The sequence below is a fragment of the Papilio machaon genome, chromosome 2 (assembly GCF_912999745.1).
Source record: "Papilio machaon chromosome 2, ilPapMach1.1, whole genome shotgun sequence".
In the NCBI taxonomy this organism is placed as follows: Eukaryota; Metazoa; Arthropoda; class Insecta; order Lepidoptera; family Papilionidae; genus Papilio; species Papilio machaon.
This window is the reverse complement of record NC_059987.1, coordinates 5,882,998-5,897,351: the sequence shown is the minus strand read 5'-3', so window position 1 is coordinate 5,897,351 and position 14,354 is coordinate 5,882,998. Positions and strand designations below refer to the sequence as shown.

The 14,354-nt window shown below is 32.6% G+C and overlaps 3 protein-coding genes across 3 annotated transcripts; all 3 read right to left on the bottom strand.

Moving 5' to 3' along the window:
- Positions 1 to 598: 598 nt before the first annotated feature.
- LOC106708957 (guanylate kinase) lies at positions 599 to 3,318 on the bottom strand. Its single transcript, XM_045683620.1, has 5 exons — positions 3,156 to 3,318; positions 2,819 to 3,086; positions 2,218 to 2,441; positions 1,571 to 1,678; positions 599 to 821 (listed from the first exon to the last, which is right to left on the bottom strand). The coding sequence occupies exons 2-5, from the start codon at positions 3,073 to 3,075 to the stop codon at positions 796 to 798; spliced, it is 615 nt and encodes a 204-aa protein (XP_045539576.1). The 5' UTR covers positions 3,076 to 3,086; positions 3,156 to 3,318; the 3' UTR covers positions 599 to 795.
- A 1,281-nt stretch (positions 3,319 to 4,599) lies between these two features.
- LOC106709000 lies at positions 4,600 to 6,526 on the bottom strand. The gene is made up of 4 exons (XM_014500636.2): positions 6,121 to 6,526; positions 5,569 to 5,783; positions 5,238 to 5,436; positions 4,600 to 5,049 (listed from the first exon to the last, which is right to left on the bottom strand). The coding sequence occupies exons 1-4, from the start codon at positions 6,524 to 6,526 to the stop codon at positions 4,829 to 4,831; spliced, it is 1,041 nt and encodes a 346-aa protein (XP_014356122.2). The 3' UTR covers positions 4,600 to 4,828.
- A 4,412-nt stretch (positions 6,527 to 10,938) lies between these two features.
- Positions 10,939 to 14,066, bottom strand: LOC123722512. Its single transcript, XM_045684507.1, has 3 exons — positions 14,035 to 14,066; positions 12,550 to 12,747; positions 10,939 to 11,178 (listed from the first exon to the last, which is right to left on the bottom strand). Exons 2-3 carry the CDS (start codon positions 12,723 to 12,725, stop codon positions 10,983 to 10,985), a joined length of 372 nt encoding a protein of 123 aa, XP_045540463.1. The 5' UTR covers positions 12,726 to 12,747; positions 14,035 to 14,066; the 3' UTR covers positions 10,939 to 10,982.
- Positions 14,067 to 14,354: the final 288 nt, after the last annotated feature.

Sequence of the window (14,354 nt, the reverse complement as noted above, 5' to 3'; positions counted from 1 at the left end):
AGCTAAGAACTTTTTATTTATGTATTCCAGTTCAATTATTGAAAAAATTTATAATTTAATTTTAGTAGAAAAACTTAAAAAATCGTAATATGTTGTTTGGTAGAAAAGAAAAATAACTTCCTGTATGGAATGTTTCAAAGCTGTCAGTGATATACATGTAAAAATTTACCTAATATACAGATATTTTCTTCAAGCTAAGCCACACAGTAAATTCAAGAAGAAAGTGTGTTTTTAGTTTTAACATACACATTTAAAATTATATTACCTACAACTGAAGTATTTATAATCTTTCGCTTAAATTTTGTACACTTATTGTAATAATGTCACAATATTTTTTTATTGACTTGCAAATAGCTTTCAAAATATCTCATAAATTTTATTACAGTAACTATATGAGAATAAATGCATTTAATGGGTTAACTTGACCAATATATCACGGACTATAAGTTGAAACAATTTAATGTTAAATCCGTACATTATAATCATTGGCTTATTTCTTCTTAAATAAGTATCAACGCCGTTAAATTAAAATGAATTTAAACTGTTACATTATTACAATATATATTGATATGACAGTATCAATAATATATAATTTTGTTATATTGTAGTACCCTGCAGAAATTGTTAATGAACATAGACATTTATAAATCTTTTCTCAAGGTCTGCAACATCAAAACTATGAAGCCGGATGAATAAAGCATCAACAACTTTCTAACACATATACACATACATAAAATCTACATCGTTGATGTGACTGGTAGAGGTAGGTTGTCATTTTCCATAAATTGATCCATTTCAATTTTCATTTGAGTTATTAGGTTCTGTAATAAATGTTTAGTTGTGTTAACTTTGTCACACAATTGAAATAAAACATATTATTCACAACAATTTAGCAATAATTATTTATACAAATATGTTATTTGTATAATTTGTATAACATGCTATAGGTATTACAACAAAAGGGTTTATCAAGAGTTAGTAGTTATGAATAAACCAAACGAAATATTAATTATAAATTAATCATGTTAATAATGGGAGGAAATTTTCAATGGCAAGCTAAGGCTTTTTTTTAAATTAAAAGATTCTTATACATTTTCTGTATCTTAGTGATTTGCGAGTTGTGTGTATCATCTGTGTATTAAAAAAATCATCTTTTGGACAGAACAAAAGTGAAACTAAATAAAATTAATAAAAATTAAATAAATCATGATTTTTTTTTCATATTTTAAATAATTCATATCTCTGATCATCCCATTAGGTTCTTATAATTTGCAGCCAAATGAATTGTCCAACTAACATTGGATTAATTTAAGTTTTTAGCATGAGGGCTTTCAAATCATTTGACAAATTGATAAACCAATTTCTTTGTTTTTTTATCTCCTTGTTCCTCTGGGTTTTGTAGTTTATGAAACATTGTATCATTAAAATTGTTATTTATTAATAACTTGATTATTAAATGTTACATTAATTAATCGTAATAAATATTACATTTATTATTAATTATTAACTTGATATAAATTATGAACTAATTTATAAATTACAATTTTCTGTATTTATATATACAATTTACCTTCCACTTTTTCCGGAACATTCTTTGAAATAAATTCACAAAGATCCGAATAGGCTTTATCCAAGTTATCATTGAGAATAATGATGTGGAAGTTTCCAGGCTGTTCTCCTGAAATAATAATAAACAAGCGATTTTAGATAACAGATATGTAAAGAAGGACTAAATATTATAGCTGATCTATTTGTAAGTTTAGTTAAATTAAAGAATCAAATATTTTTCTAAGGTGCTCAAAATTTTGTGAAATTCTATGTTAACAATGTTTATTTAGGTATAGATATGATAAGTGTTACATATTTGTGCTTTGATTACAGTTCAAAAAAATTAGTGTCATAAGGTCAGTGATAAAAGACACAAATATACTGGTTACATAATTTTAAATATCTACAATCACTGGCATGCCCAAATAGCCAAAGCATAAAAATCTCCGAAATACAGATACTAAAATATAATCAATATAGATCCCAAGTAATTAGTTTTGATTGATTGAACTTTGGTAGTAATCACTTTGTGCAGACCCTTAAAAATGCCCGTAAAGAAGTAAAGATAAAATAATTGCTACTGCAATTTTTTGCAGAATTCTTCATAAACAATAGACACCCATTAAAGATAAGTAGCACATCTGTGAAAATTAATAATTTAAAATTTACCAAATTCAATTTCACGTTTCGCTGTCTCCAATCTCTTCTTCAATGCATCTTCTTGTTCTGTATTCCGTGCACGCAGTCGCCTCTCAAGTTCTTCTATAGAGGGTGGCATTACAAACACCAAAAGTGGATCCAGGTCAGTTTTCTTCACTTGTTTTACCCCTTCCATTTCAATGTCTAGTACGCAAATCCTACCAGTACGCCGAACATGTTCCACTGCTTGTTTACTGAAATATTCATGAGTATAGACATTAATAATTTAATTTAAAACATCAACTGTAACGTCGTGGAATAAAGTGCATAGAAGAACTGCAGATCAATGAAAAACCTTTAATGAGCCTAATAAGCTTTGCTAAGTGTACAGATATCTATGCACAATAAAGTATTAGGGTTTATTTTATACCTCTGCCTTGAATTTAATTTATTTAGAAATATTATGTTTTTTTATGTAATGTTTGTATCATAAAATTGAAACAAAGACTAAAAGCATAACACAAAAGATGGAACCATTTTTGTAAACAGCATGTTTACAACAGTAAATCTTTTGGCAAAGTACCAAAAATGTAAAGCCATTGAGCACATGGCAAAATCGCTTTTCACTTACCTAGTTCCATACATATTTCCACTAAAGGTTGCTGTCTCTAGGAATTCACCCTTTTCAATAGCAGCAAGCATGTCATCCTTATTGGTAAAATGATAATGAATTCCATCTTTTTCTCCCGGACGTGGAGCTCTTGTTGTATGTGACACACTAAACCCAAATTTATCCGGGAATTCTTTAAGTAGACGTTTTAAGAGGGTGCTTTTTCCTGACCCTGATGGGCCGCAAAGCACCAATGGTCGAGGTCCTTTTTGAACCATCTTCGAAAAAACTAAAAAATAATTAAATTAAAAAGCCGCATACAGGTTAAAGTTATCTTTCTATTTATTTTTTTACATACATTTAGCGAAAAACGTGGTAACGTTTAAATATTCCAACTTTACACGATAGCTTGTGTTTACAGGATACGCCCGTTTTTTATACTCTTGTATTGATTTTATTTCGCAAACGCGAAGGAAATTGAACACACTACTACTTCGCAAAACGAAATGGGAGGAAACTCGGGACGGGAAGTAGCAAAAAGTGACAACTGACACTGACATCTTCTTGACAAACAAGGTGACAATGAAGACAATGAATGAGAGGAACGAGATACAGATAACGAAAAATTTCACTCAGTATAAGAAATCAGCTGTCATTAGTAAGACCGTGTTTCTACTGTAAATGCGGTAAATGCAAACGCTTAGTATACTCGCTCTTACAACTCTAGACCCCAGATCGCCACTACAATGATACTTGTATCAATAGTTATTGTCATCCTGTGAGACTACAATATGTACAAAAACAAGTAAGTGGCACTACGGTCGAAACCGACGTTCATACTTACAATTTTTGGTATATCAGATTGAAATCTAAGGTTATATTATGCACATATTAGGCGACCGTAGATATCGTATAGAGGTCAGTGCAAGCGACCCAATATTTTGGTTACGACACTGATCATAAAATTCAGTATGCACTGCGAACCATCTGTGGTATTATATGAGGGGTGAACATGAGTGATCCCTACACTGCGGAATGTTCCCAATAATAACAAAGTCAAACTCTGATTTTTTAAGATTTGGCGAAGCAAAGAATTGTGAATATTTGATAAACACAGAGTATTTTTCATTAAATAAATCAACTGTACAACGCGTATATTTTTATTTATTTTCTAAATTCTAGTAACATACTTATACCATTAGGATAATTAATTTTATAATTTTTATTAGGCTTTTTGTTAGGCTTAGACAATTTAGGAGCAAGCAATCTAATTATTTTTACAAAGTTTACTCCCGTGGGCTTCTGAGACCAATCTCTAGATAAAACATGTCGTCACCACTGTCATTATCTTTGACGAAATAGAGATTTAATATGCTTTAAACAAGAATTTTGGTCTCAAAAACCCACAATTAATATACTGCGTATATTATACTTATTACAACAAAAAACAATCAATATCTTAGTATATTATGTCAGTTCATCTAAAAAAGTAAACATTTATTCTTATAAGCATTAGGACTTAGTACTATGAAAGAGACTGATATTTGTATAATTTTTACGCAGATGTCTAGGAAACGGCTTTTGTAAATTTGTATATATGTGCAGTTTGCTTTACAATTTTTCTAGATCGGCAATTGTCTTATTGTAGTAATCACGCTAATTCTCACCAAAAAAATCTTGTAGTTTACGTGCGCCATCTATGTAGTTAGTTATAGATTTCATTTGCATTTGCGTTGTTGCAGATATAATTAAATTATTGTGATATTTAATGTTTTGTTATATAGCGAATTTTTTTCGAAAAACAAAAAATTTAAAAAACCTCAACGTACAATGAACAATGATTTAGTCTTTTACCCATAATAAGACAAAAGTATTCTTTTATTTCCTTATTCGTTTTCAAACTAGTACTTCATCGTAACAGTGACTATCTTGCCCTGAATTCATCTTTGCATTTTGCAATAATACCGATGTTGGATTTCAGTAAAATCAAACAACGGTTATAAAATTGATGAAACCCCATTGCATTATTATTTATCTTTGCGTGCTATTATTTGAATCGCACTCGAGAGCTCGAGTCCAATTTCCTCGGCGACAGAAGGCCACGATTCGTAGGTTCGACTGCCAGCCGCGATCGCAGCGAACGCGACATCTCGATCCCTCAGCTAAACCCTCGTGCGATTTCCCTGCCTGGTGCCCTGTGCAGCTGATGCGACCATGTTCGGGCGGCGTAGGAGTTATACACCAGTTACGAACTGTGAAATAAATTACATTTTCTTATTATAAAAAAAGCAGTGTAAGAGTTACCAACTTCTTCCAATCTTATTTGATGTTACGTGAAGAGTGGTAAGCAGTAACCCTATTTTTTATTACAGTTATAACTGGAACTAAGTAATTTTTGAGCTTTTTCATATTTCACGAATAAATGTCTTTCTTATGTTACCTCTGCATGTAGGAAGTGCGTCATCCCACTGTAAATCATCGCCGCATATGAGGGACGTTGCACCAATTAATTCCATTTTATCGTCACGGCATCTGAAGTTGCAGGGTTGGTTGATTCCATTGCAATTTGTGATTAACGATTCTGGAGTTTTGCATGTTTGAACTACCACGCGGACTTTAAATTTGCACATTTGTAGTTTCTGAATATAAAATTAAAAAAAAATGTTAAATCAAAGAACCAATTTAAATTACCTGACTTTGGATAGCTGCAAGTCAACAAATGGTAACAGGCTTTTAACAAGTTAAAAACTAAATCCATTATCTACTAGTACCTCATTTCTGTTCACGATTCGTCCGACTACGGAATATGAGCCTTCCTCGAGTAATGTACCAAACTTAGGACCGAAGTAATGCTGGAATCGTATGTTTTTAGGTGCCCTACGCCCTGAACATGACAACAAGCGCGGTGCTTGCAGTATGACGCGATCGAAACCCGCTTTAGCAACTACCGTTCTGTCTCGAGGACACTTTATGCAGTGCTTATATTCTGGAACAAAGAAATATTTTTTTCTTACAATCATTTAAAAGCATAGCATCATTAAAACATTATAAGATGTTTAAATTTGGTTATGTTCTTTTTCTAATACATTACTCGATGATCTAAGAAATAGAAAAACATGTTCATAATTATCTCTCTTGCCTTAGCCCACTCACGTGAGGTCGGCGTACAAGATTTTATCAACCTTAATGTTTTGGCTTAATTTTTACGGCCGCCTTCCTTTTGCCAACCCTATTTTGAAAAAAAACATGTATCATTTTTCGTTCCACTAGGCTAATATGGTTAGAATAATATTATAAGCTATATTATACGGATAGGAATTAACCTGCGTAATCTATTCGGTTGTCATGCCTGCTTCTCAAGCGTCGAACTGGCAATGGCCGCACCACATGAGGTTCATTCATTCTCACAACTTCTCTTCCGGGATAAATATTTGTAACTTCAGGGTTTATGTTTTTGCCCAGAACTTCTTTAAGATACTGATCAGACTGATAGTAGAGGCGGGGGTCTTCTCTGGGCTTGTAGACTTTGACCGGCGCTTGCGCATCGGTGTATGGCGGGGCGGGATACCAAAACTGCATCGGTGTGCGCGGTTCGCCGACCCCGCTGCTATAATCATCATAATCATTGTCTCTGTAGATATGATTGGACTTCAACAACGAAGAACGGTTGTAATCTTCCAAGACCGAGGTACGGGATGCCTGTTTCACGCCAATTAGACTGCAAAACATAGAACTTTTTTAGTCTACCAGTTAGGGAGAAATTAGATACCATTTAGTAATGTTTTTGTTAGACATATATTTTCTTTGGCGAAGTATCTATCATATTCAAGTGCAAATGCCTATTTTCTCCAGCCTTCATTTTAGGGAGGCAAATACTGATTGGAAGTAAAATTATGATTTTCCAAGTAATATTTAGAAGCCAAACTACAAATCTGATATGAAAATAACTTAAGTTTATAAAAGCCGAGGACATATAAACGGAAGCGCTTCAATCGTCAATATTTTTTTTTTAGATTATTCGCGAACATCCTCAATATATTCGAGTGAAGTATCGGTTGTTTTATCAATGTAAACATTTGCGGGAGCAGCTGTTAGTGTTTAAGACAAGAAAGCCCATAAATTACCTATACTCAGACTTTGAAATATGCAAATACTATAGGCATAGGAATGACGCAGGATGCTATTTCGGTGGAGTTGTTTGCTATTGTGAACAATATATTTCAATAAATACTTATCGCTCGATAACTCTTCAATGTAATATTTGATGTAGAAACATCGAGAATTTTAGCTAGCGCTATGAGTTATTTTCTAATAGTAATATTCGTGGAATTCTCTTCCTTCAAGAGGCTAGCGTAAAATGTGAAGATATGGGCTTAATATGACCGACACGGGCAATAATCTATAGTAGATGTAATAGTTTCTTTTGGTTTATGATTACTCAGTGACAAACAATTTGGATATACAGAATGCTCTAATGTACATAATAATTGTTAGGTGGCGATAAGATCACGAATCAAGCTATGCGTCACCCACTAACCTGTTGTGATTTGTTTGTAGTGCACCGAGTCTTCCTGTAACAATAAATATGATAGGTTATTGATATTTATTTTATAAACATTATACCGTAATTAACATTGTAATTATTATTGTTTTCATAGTTAATTTCTTAGTGTGTTTATAATCCTAGCAGGAGCATAACCGTCCACTGCCGACATATTGCTACAAGAACATTTTATCATCACTCTCATTAAAATAAGCCAATGTATTTTATACGGATGTTTCGACAGTGGATCATTTTAGTTACATATTAAGGCATCAATCATCATAACTTATTGATTGACAATCGCGTCCATTCAATATCATTTTCAAGCAAAAGTTTCCTTTTTCAGCATTAGAATTTGCTCACACAAAGAATAAAGGAATTGCAGGTATATTTCTGGGTGTTGATTCAGGCAATTGCTTATAAATGGCAGGAAAATTCCTGAGCAAACATTGGTACAAATCGAAGTTCCAGTCCCAGCCTAATGCGTTTATTGTTATTACATCGTAAATTTTCAGTTAGCTAGAAATTAGAGCGAATTTGGCTAAACATGGATATATACTTACTGATGACAAATTATTTGTTATGATTTTGTACCCATATTATACAGGTATTAAATGAAAACAAGAAGAAATCAATTTTTACAAATAAAAAAAAAATTAAAGATGACTTTCGATAAATTTTCATTTTACAATTCAGCGTTGTTTTAAATATACCACAATAATACGTGCCGATTGGTTGGCATTTGTCCAAAATATATTTGCAAAAAAACACCAAACCGATAGCTCGTTTGATTTCCTGAAAGAAGCTCCAACCATTAAAAACTTTCAAGACCTCGTTTTAAAATACTTTTCTTATATAAAGAAGACGCTTTCCTTATTTACTATCTGCCTAAGGCCCTTCGAACACAAGGCTACGTTAATCGTGGAAATTAATATTGTATAGTTGCCACGCGAAAATCGCCTAACCGACAACGTTGAATCGTCGACGCAAGTTGTATATTCAGGCAGTTTGTACAAGTATAGCTACTTAATTTCAACTGTTTAGGTTTGCTCTGTAATCTTCAAAATTGCAGCGACTTTTCTCGCGACGCTCTTGACAAACAGGTTGCGATCGCCTGTCTTTGGCGATGAGACAGAGAAATGTCGGCGAAGCGCGCTTTGTACTAACCTCTATGACATTGTATTGCATAAGTCACTTAGCGACTAAAATCGCCAGATTTCGAAGTTTTACGTTGCCTTGTCTATGAAGGGCCTTAGTGCTCGACTTGAGTCGCGTCGTAATACACGTAATCTCAAGGCAACGTAAATCATCGATACTAATTATATGTGTGGCAGTGTCGCGAGAATCGCGTTGCGCGCGTTCCATACACACCTTGAATCGTCGACGCGAATCGTCTATTTCATGTTGTCTTACAAACAGATACTTGGTAATACATTTTTTCTATTTGAACGCTTTTTTAACGCGCGTAGAAAAGCGCCTGTACAAATGGGGGCACAATTATTTGGATATTTTAAAGATTTATTACATCTTAACGTAGGTTCCCACTGCCGAAAAACTTATACTAAGAATAGGAAATGAAGTTAACACTATCTGTTTCGGCAACGGACACTCACGATTAAAACGCATTTGTGGTGTAATTTTGCTAGTTAATATTATTAGGCGCTGGCCAATGAACATCGTTCAAGAATTGAAAGCAATCGAAGAACAATCTGGAATTGAATTATTTAATGCTTGTACAAAACCCTCAGCTTATTAGATGTAGCAGTTTGTGATGTGAGCATCATGCATATTTACATCGAGTCATAATTTATGATGTGTTATTCAAATCAAACGTGCCGATTTCAAATGTACCAGCTCACAAAGGATTTGCGCGACGCATTAAATGACGTCACTCAATGGGATGCAGAAATGATATCACTGCTTTTAAATAACAGTGATCTTGACTCTTATTACATAGTGCTATTCTTTACAATTTAAGTGCCAACGTCTTTCTAATTTATTTCATAATAACAAGCCTATAACGCATTTGATCTACATACAAATGTGCAAAACGCATACTTATATCACCTCGTGTTATATAGGTACATAGTCAATAAATAGATAACATATATTAATTTAGTAGATCCTAGTAATAAGCAATTTGTTATACTTTTAAGAAATTATATGTAAAAACACCTGGAAAAGGCAAAAATGTTCAAATAAATAAATTACCTACCACTTGATTAAGGTAAAAAGAGTTATGGAATAACGAAGCGTTTAACTACTGAACCAATATGTGGTAGTTTAACAAAATTAAAATAAAAGGTGTTGATTGTCCCGTTTCATTCAATACATATATATTACATACATACACCTACATATAATAACAATATAACTCACGCCGTGACCCAGAGGAGGAGGCAGAGTATTCACCACTCGCCTCTTCTGTATACTGTACATATGCATGCTAGCCGATTGCTTCCTGGTTCTTTTATAGCATATCACCACGGTGAGTTCTGAATGAAGCTTACAATGTAATAATCAAAAATTCAAATTCTGGCGGTACTATCAATTCTATTGCTATGATATTATTTTGCTGGCTGTACGGTTATAGTTCATACACAGATAGTATGCGACAATTGACGGAATATTGGTATTAATTAAAAAAAAAACGATAGATCATGAAGTTATTTGAGCAATTTTACCGATTAGATGATATACTATCGATATTCAGGCGCATTAGCCAAAGGTAAATCAAATAACATTTCTATTTAAGATTGTTAAAAATACAATAACACTTTAAATTAAAGCAAAACTCGAATCATCTAATTTATCAATTAAAAAATACATAACTGAACATATCTCCATCGAAACTCTTCTGAAGAAAAAGACGTTATTAGTTTTATTTTAGTTTAAGAAGAAACAATAATAAATAACATTTGAATAAAAAAACTCACCGAATAAAATCACAAATGTGCAGACAGAGATAATGGACATCTTGCGACAAACATTAGCGTTCGAAAATCGGCCTACGACTGCCGACTGGATTGTTTGAGCAAAACAAATCGACACGGTACCAAGGCACTCTATTCACGATATACAAAAGGGCGTCTAATCTAGTGGCCGAAAGCGTGTGGCCGCATGAATCGAACTGCTGAGAAAAAGCGCGCAAATCCACTCGCGGCAACAGAAGTTTGCGAGCGTAGGCGGAGTGTACACTTGCCAGATCAGACTGTTGATGTACACAACACTAATTACATAACGAGCTTGCACTGTTCAGGTGATTTGAAGGTTAACCATAGCTTTCCTTGATTGGCAATCAAAACAAATAAAAGATTAATTTTGTAATAAATGCATTAAGATCAGTATATTTACTAACACGCTAGTTTTGCTGCACTAAGATAGCTATTCCACCTACTCTATGTAGATGGAAGACTCAAAATCAAAGATAATTCTATTATTTCCTTGACTGTAGGTACGTCAACGAAAGAATTCAGCTTTCTCAATTTTTACAAGCACGTCAATCTATTGAAAACAAAAAATACACTTACACATTTATTGACAAATCAAAAAACAAACCAGAACATTGTACAATTGTTGACATCACTGTTTCAAACGGGAACAAAACGTTATACATGGTTTAATTTTTATGCTTCTAGTGGTTTAGACAAGTTTATTGCAGGTGTATGTGCAGCAGGGATGGTAGGGCGGATTGGGGCAAGTGAAGGCCTGGCACGGAGGAACTCGAGGGCAGCACTCGCCGGGGTACCACACGGTGCGTGCGTATCTACCACTAGGCCTTGTACAAGCCCCGTGGTTGAAACAATGTGCCTTGCAAGGGAAATCATAACAGCATGGTCTGAAAAAAATTAAGCAATAATAATTGTTATAAACGTATCTTACTTCTTTCTATCTTACTAATATTATAAATGTGAATGTTTAGATGGATAGATGGCTGGATGTTTGTTACAAGATATCTCCGGAACGGCTAAACGAATCTCGATGAAACTTAGCACAGACGTAGAACATAGTCTGGAAAAAAACATTGGCTAATTATTAAGTTATTTTTTTTAATTCCGCGTGGACGGCAGCTAATATATGTAATTAAGTTCTCTCCTTAAAATGTACAGTACAAATTTCATAAGAATATGCGTTATAAATTTTACCATCGGATGTTGAGATTTCAGATAAATGGGACGTCTCTATATTTTGTTGCTAGAATAGCTCGCGTTTGTTCAACGTGAGTTGAAACTTAAGTTTATTTTTCGTGCACCAACGGGTTGCAATTTGAGAATATACCAAAACACATTTGGTTAACTATATTTTTAAATCTTAATAAGAATAAAATGAGAGAATAAGAAAGAAAAATAAGAAAATGGTTATTATACTAAGATAGTATATTAGGTTATTTATTTAAACTTTATTAGATTTAATGTGATACATCGTTCACATTTTATTTCTGTTACGGAATGTGGGTGTTAGTCAGTTCTCTAGAAAACGACTCTGCAAATATTGCCTATAAAATTCAAACGGGCAGATACAGACGTTAAAAAAATCGATAGATAAAATTTAACTTTAAACCTATTAACCGAATGAGAGTAAATCAAGTGAATTTTTCTATACATCAAACGCTAAAAAATCGGTTTATTATTATAATAAAAGGTATTTTATTGAGCCATTTAGAATATAATATCGTAATTTTGTATTGACCTATCTAGTTGATTATTTCTACACCAAAACATTAATTCTTTGATCCTTAATGTTTTTTTTTTATTATAGTGATCATGACCTGATTTTTAGGATACTAGTCCTCGTAGTCAAGCAGCTTTTACACATTTTGGCTTTTCGGTTTGATGCCTGGGTTAACCAATATCACATGTCTTTCGTAATTTACATGTTATATATTGAAAAAATAAAAATACAAATTGGTTCTAGTTTAGTATTTATACGTTTAATAAGGATGTTTTATAGTGTGCGCGGAATTAAAAAAAAATTGTTAGTAGTCAATGTGGTCAAATGTAATCGAGATTCGTTGAACCGTTCTGGAGATACCTTCTAACAAACATCCATCCATCCATCTAAACTTTCGGATTTATAATATTAGTAAGATTCTTATATAATAGAAACAAGGAGTACACTGTGCAACCGGTCAATTATTTTACTAAGAGTCCCAAGAGGCTCTAGGTTTTGTTAAAAAAATGGTCTTATAAAACAAATTTTGACAGTTTACCTGTCACGTGGAGCGTTACTCGGCCCCGAGCAATAAGGGGCTACCTCACGCTGATAGGGCTGTGGGCGAGGTTGGCCGCATCGGGGCCTCTTGTAGTAGATCCCGGGCGATCCCTGCACACACCCGTACCTGGGGCAGGGTCGGAAGCTTTCGTATCCCCTGGGTAGTACTGACATACCAGTGATGTAAGATTGTCACCTGTGCAAATTATTGTATTTTAATCTTAAAGTAACGTAGGAACGAAATCATAATTGACTTTTTTTAAGCACATGATTAAACAATAAAATTAAATCTACAAAAAATAGGAAACACATTTGCAAAGAAAATTTATTATTTATTTATTTTCATTTTTAAATATATTTCCTTTGAGTGTACTAATCTACGTTTATTTCAAATAAAATAGTGTTTGGAAACAGTGGCATTGCCTAGAGATAACTGCGAGATGACATTTTTATAACATTCATGTGTGCAGAACTGGACTATTAATAATGCGTATTCGCTTATAACAGACACACTTTGTGAAGAAAGAGAAATCGACAGATATGGATAGTAAATTCATATTTTTATGAAATGAAATGTACATGATACATGGTTATTTTGTACTCAAAATTTTACAATGTATAGAAAAGAGAGAATATTAAATTATTTGTCGCAATCATGTTTAGGTTGACAGTGGAACATCTGTTGCACATATGGACCGAAGGCCTAAATTTAGTCCAATCTCCCTTCCCATCCTTTTCTTATAACGGAAGGATGGGAAGAAGTGGATTTGTCACAGAAAGAGCATATTTCCCTTTCCTATGCTTCCCCCCTCCTTCGTCGATTAAAAGTAGGTAATGCATCGGCAATTTTAGATGTTTATGGACAGCGGTCGATTAGCTATTTCGGCGAATTTAGGTGGCCGATTGCTCGTTTGCCACCGTGTGATAAAAAAAAGACTATTTTGGATCTTGCAAATTACAAAATCGTTTGCATTCCAATCAAAAACATTTAAGAATCTTGAACTAAACTTTTATACATAACCACTGGTTCTATCTCAGTTGTCAAATATTACACACGCAAACATATACAAGACTCATATGTCTTTATAACATGTTATATTTTATCCAAATAATATTATTTCTATGACCTATTAATAACCTTAATTAATAATTAAGTATAAATCATTTAAGGCTTCAATATTATTATGGTTTTTATTTATTGTAAAGAAGCTGTGATTTTTTTCTGATAGGTACTAATAAATAAATATTTAATTTTTCTATTATATTAATTTAACTTAGTAATAATTTTTTTTTTAATATAAAACAATAATGTAAAATGTTTTTCTATAATGACTTCTATCGGCCATTTGTTTAATTACATTGAAACTAATTATTTTGATATGTGGTTTGGTTGATTATCTAATGTTGTCAATATCCTCTCTATAACTAAATAAAATATTTAAATTTCTTTGCTTGTATTACGTTATATAAATAATATACTTACAAGAAATACTTTTATTTTCTACAGTTTTGCAATTTTTATGAATTTTATTTTTATTTGAAGTGTTTTTAATTTATTTTATTATTTTAATTTGTACACATAACTCAAACAAAATTTTGATAATGTCAGAATTTTTCCAGCTGACAAATTAAGAAAAGAAAAAAGCAAATTTAAAGAATCTTTTTTGGCCACTATTAAAAATATTAACAAAAAGACTTCATAATGATTTGAGTTGTGTTAAATGTTAAAATATTAGTAGATTTTTGTTACTTTACAAATATTTCCTGTAATCATTCCGGTAATATTGTGTTAGGATATGGTTC

Coding starts and splice junctions, on each gene's coding strand:
- LOC123722512 (XM_045684507.1), bottom strand. CDS start 12,725: ATGTCAGTACTACCCAGGGGATACGAAAGCTTCCGACCCTGCCCCAGG. Junction 11,179..12,549: donor AGTAACGCTCCACGTGACAG/GTAAACTGTCAA, acceptor AATTTTTTTCAG/ACCATGCTGTTATGATTTCC.
- LOC106709000 (XM_014500636.2), bottom strand. CDS start 6,526: ATGTTTTGCAGTCTAATTGGCGTGAAACAGGCATCCCGTACCTCGGTC. Junction 5,784..6,120: donor CAACCGAATAGATTACGCAG/GTTAATTCCTAT, acceptor TCTTTGTTCCAG/AATATAAGCACTGCATAAAG. Junction 5,437..5,568: donor GAATCGTGAACAGAAATGAG/GTACTAGTAGAT, acceptor TTTTATATTCAG/AAACTACAAATGTGCAAATT.
- LOC106708957 (XM_045683620.1), bottom strand. CDS start 3,075: ATGGTTCAAAAAGGACCTCGACCATTGGTGCTTTGCGGCCCATCAGGG. Junction 2,442..2,818: donor GGAAATATGTATGGAACTAG/GTAAGTGAAAAG, acceptor TGAATATTTCAG/TAAACAAGCAGTGGAACATG. Junction 822..1,570: donor TGTTCCGGAAAAAGTGGAAG/GTAAATTGTATA, acceptor CATTTATTACAG/AACCTAATAACTCAAATGAA.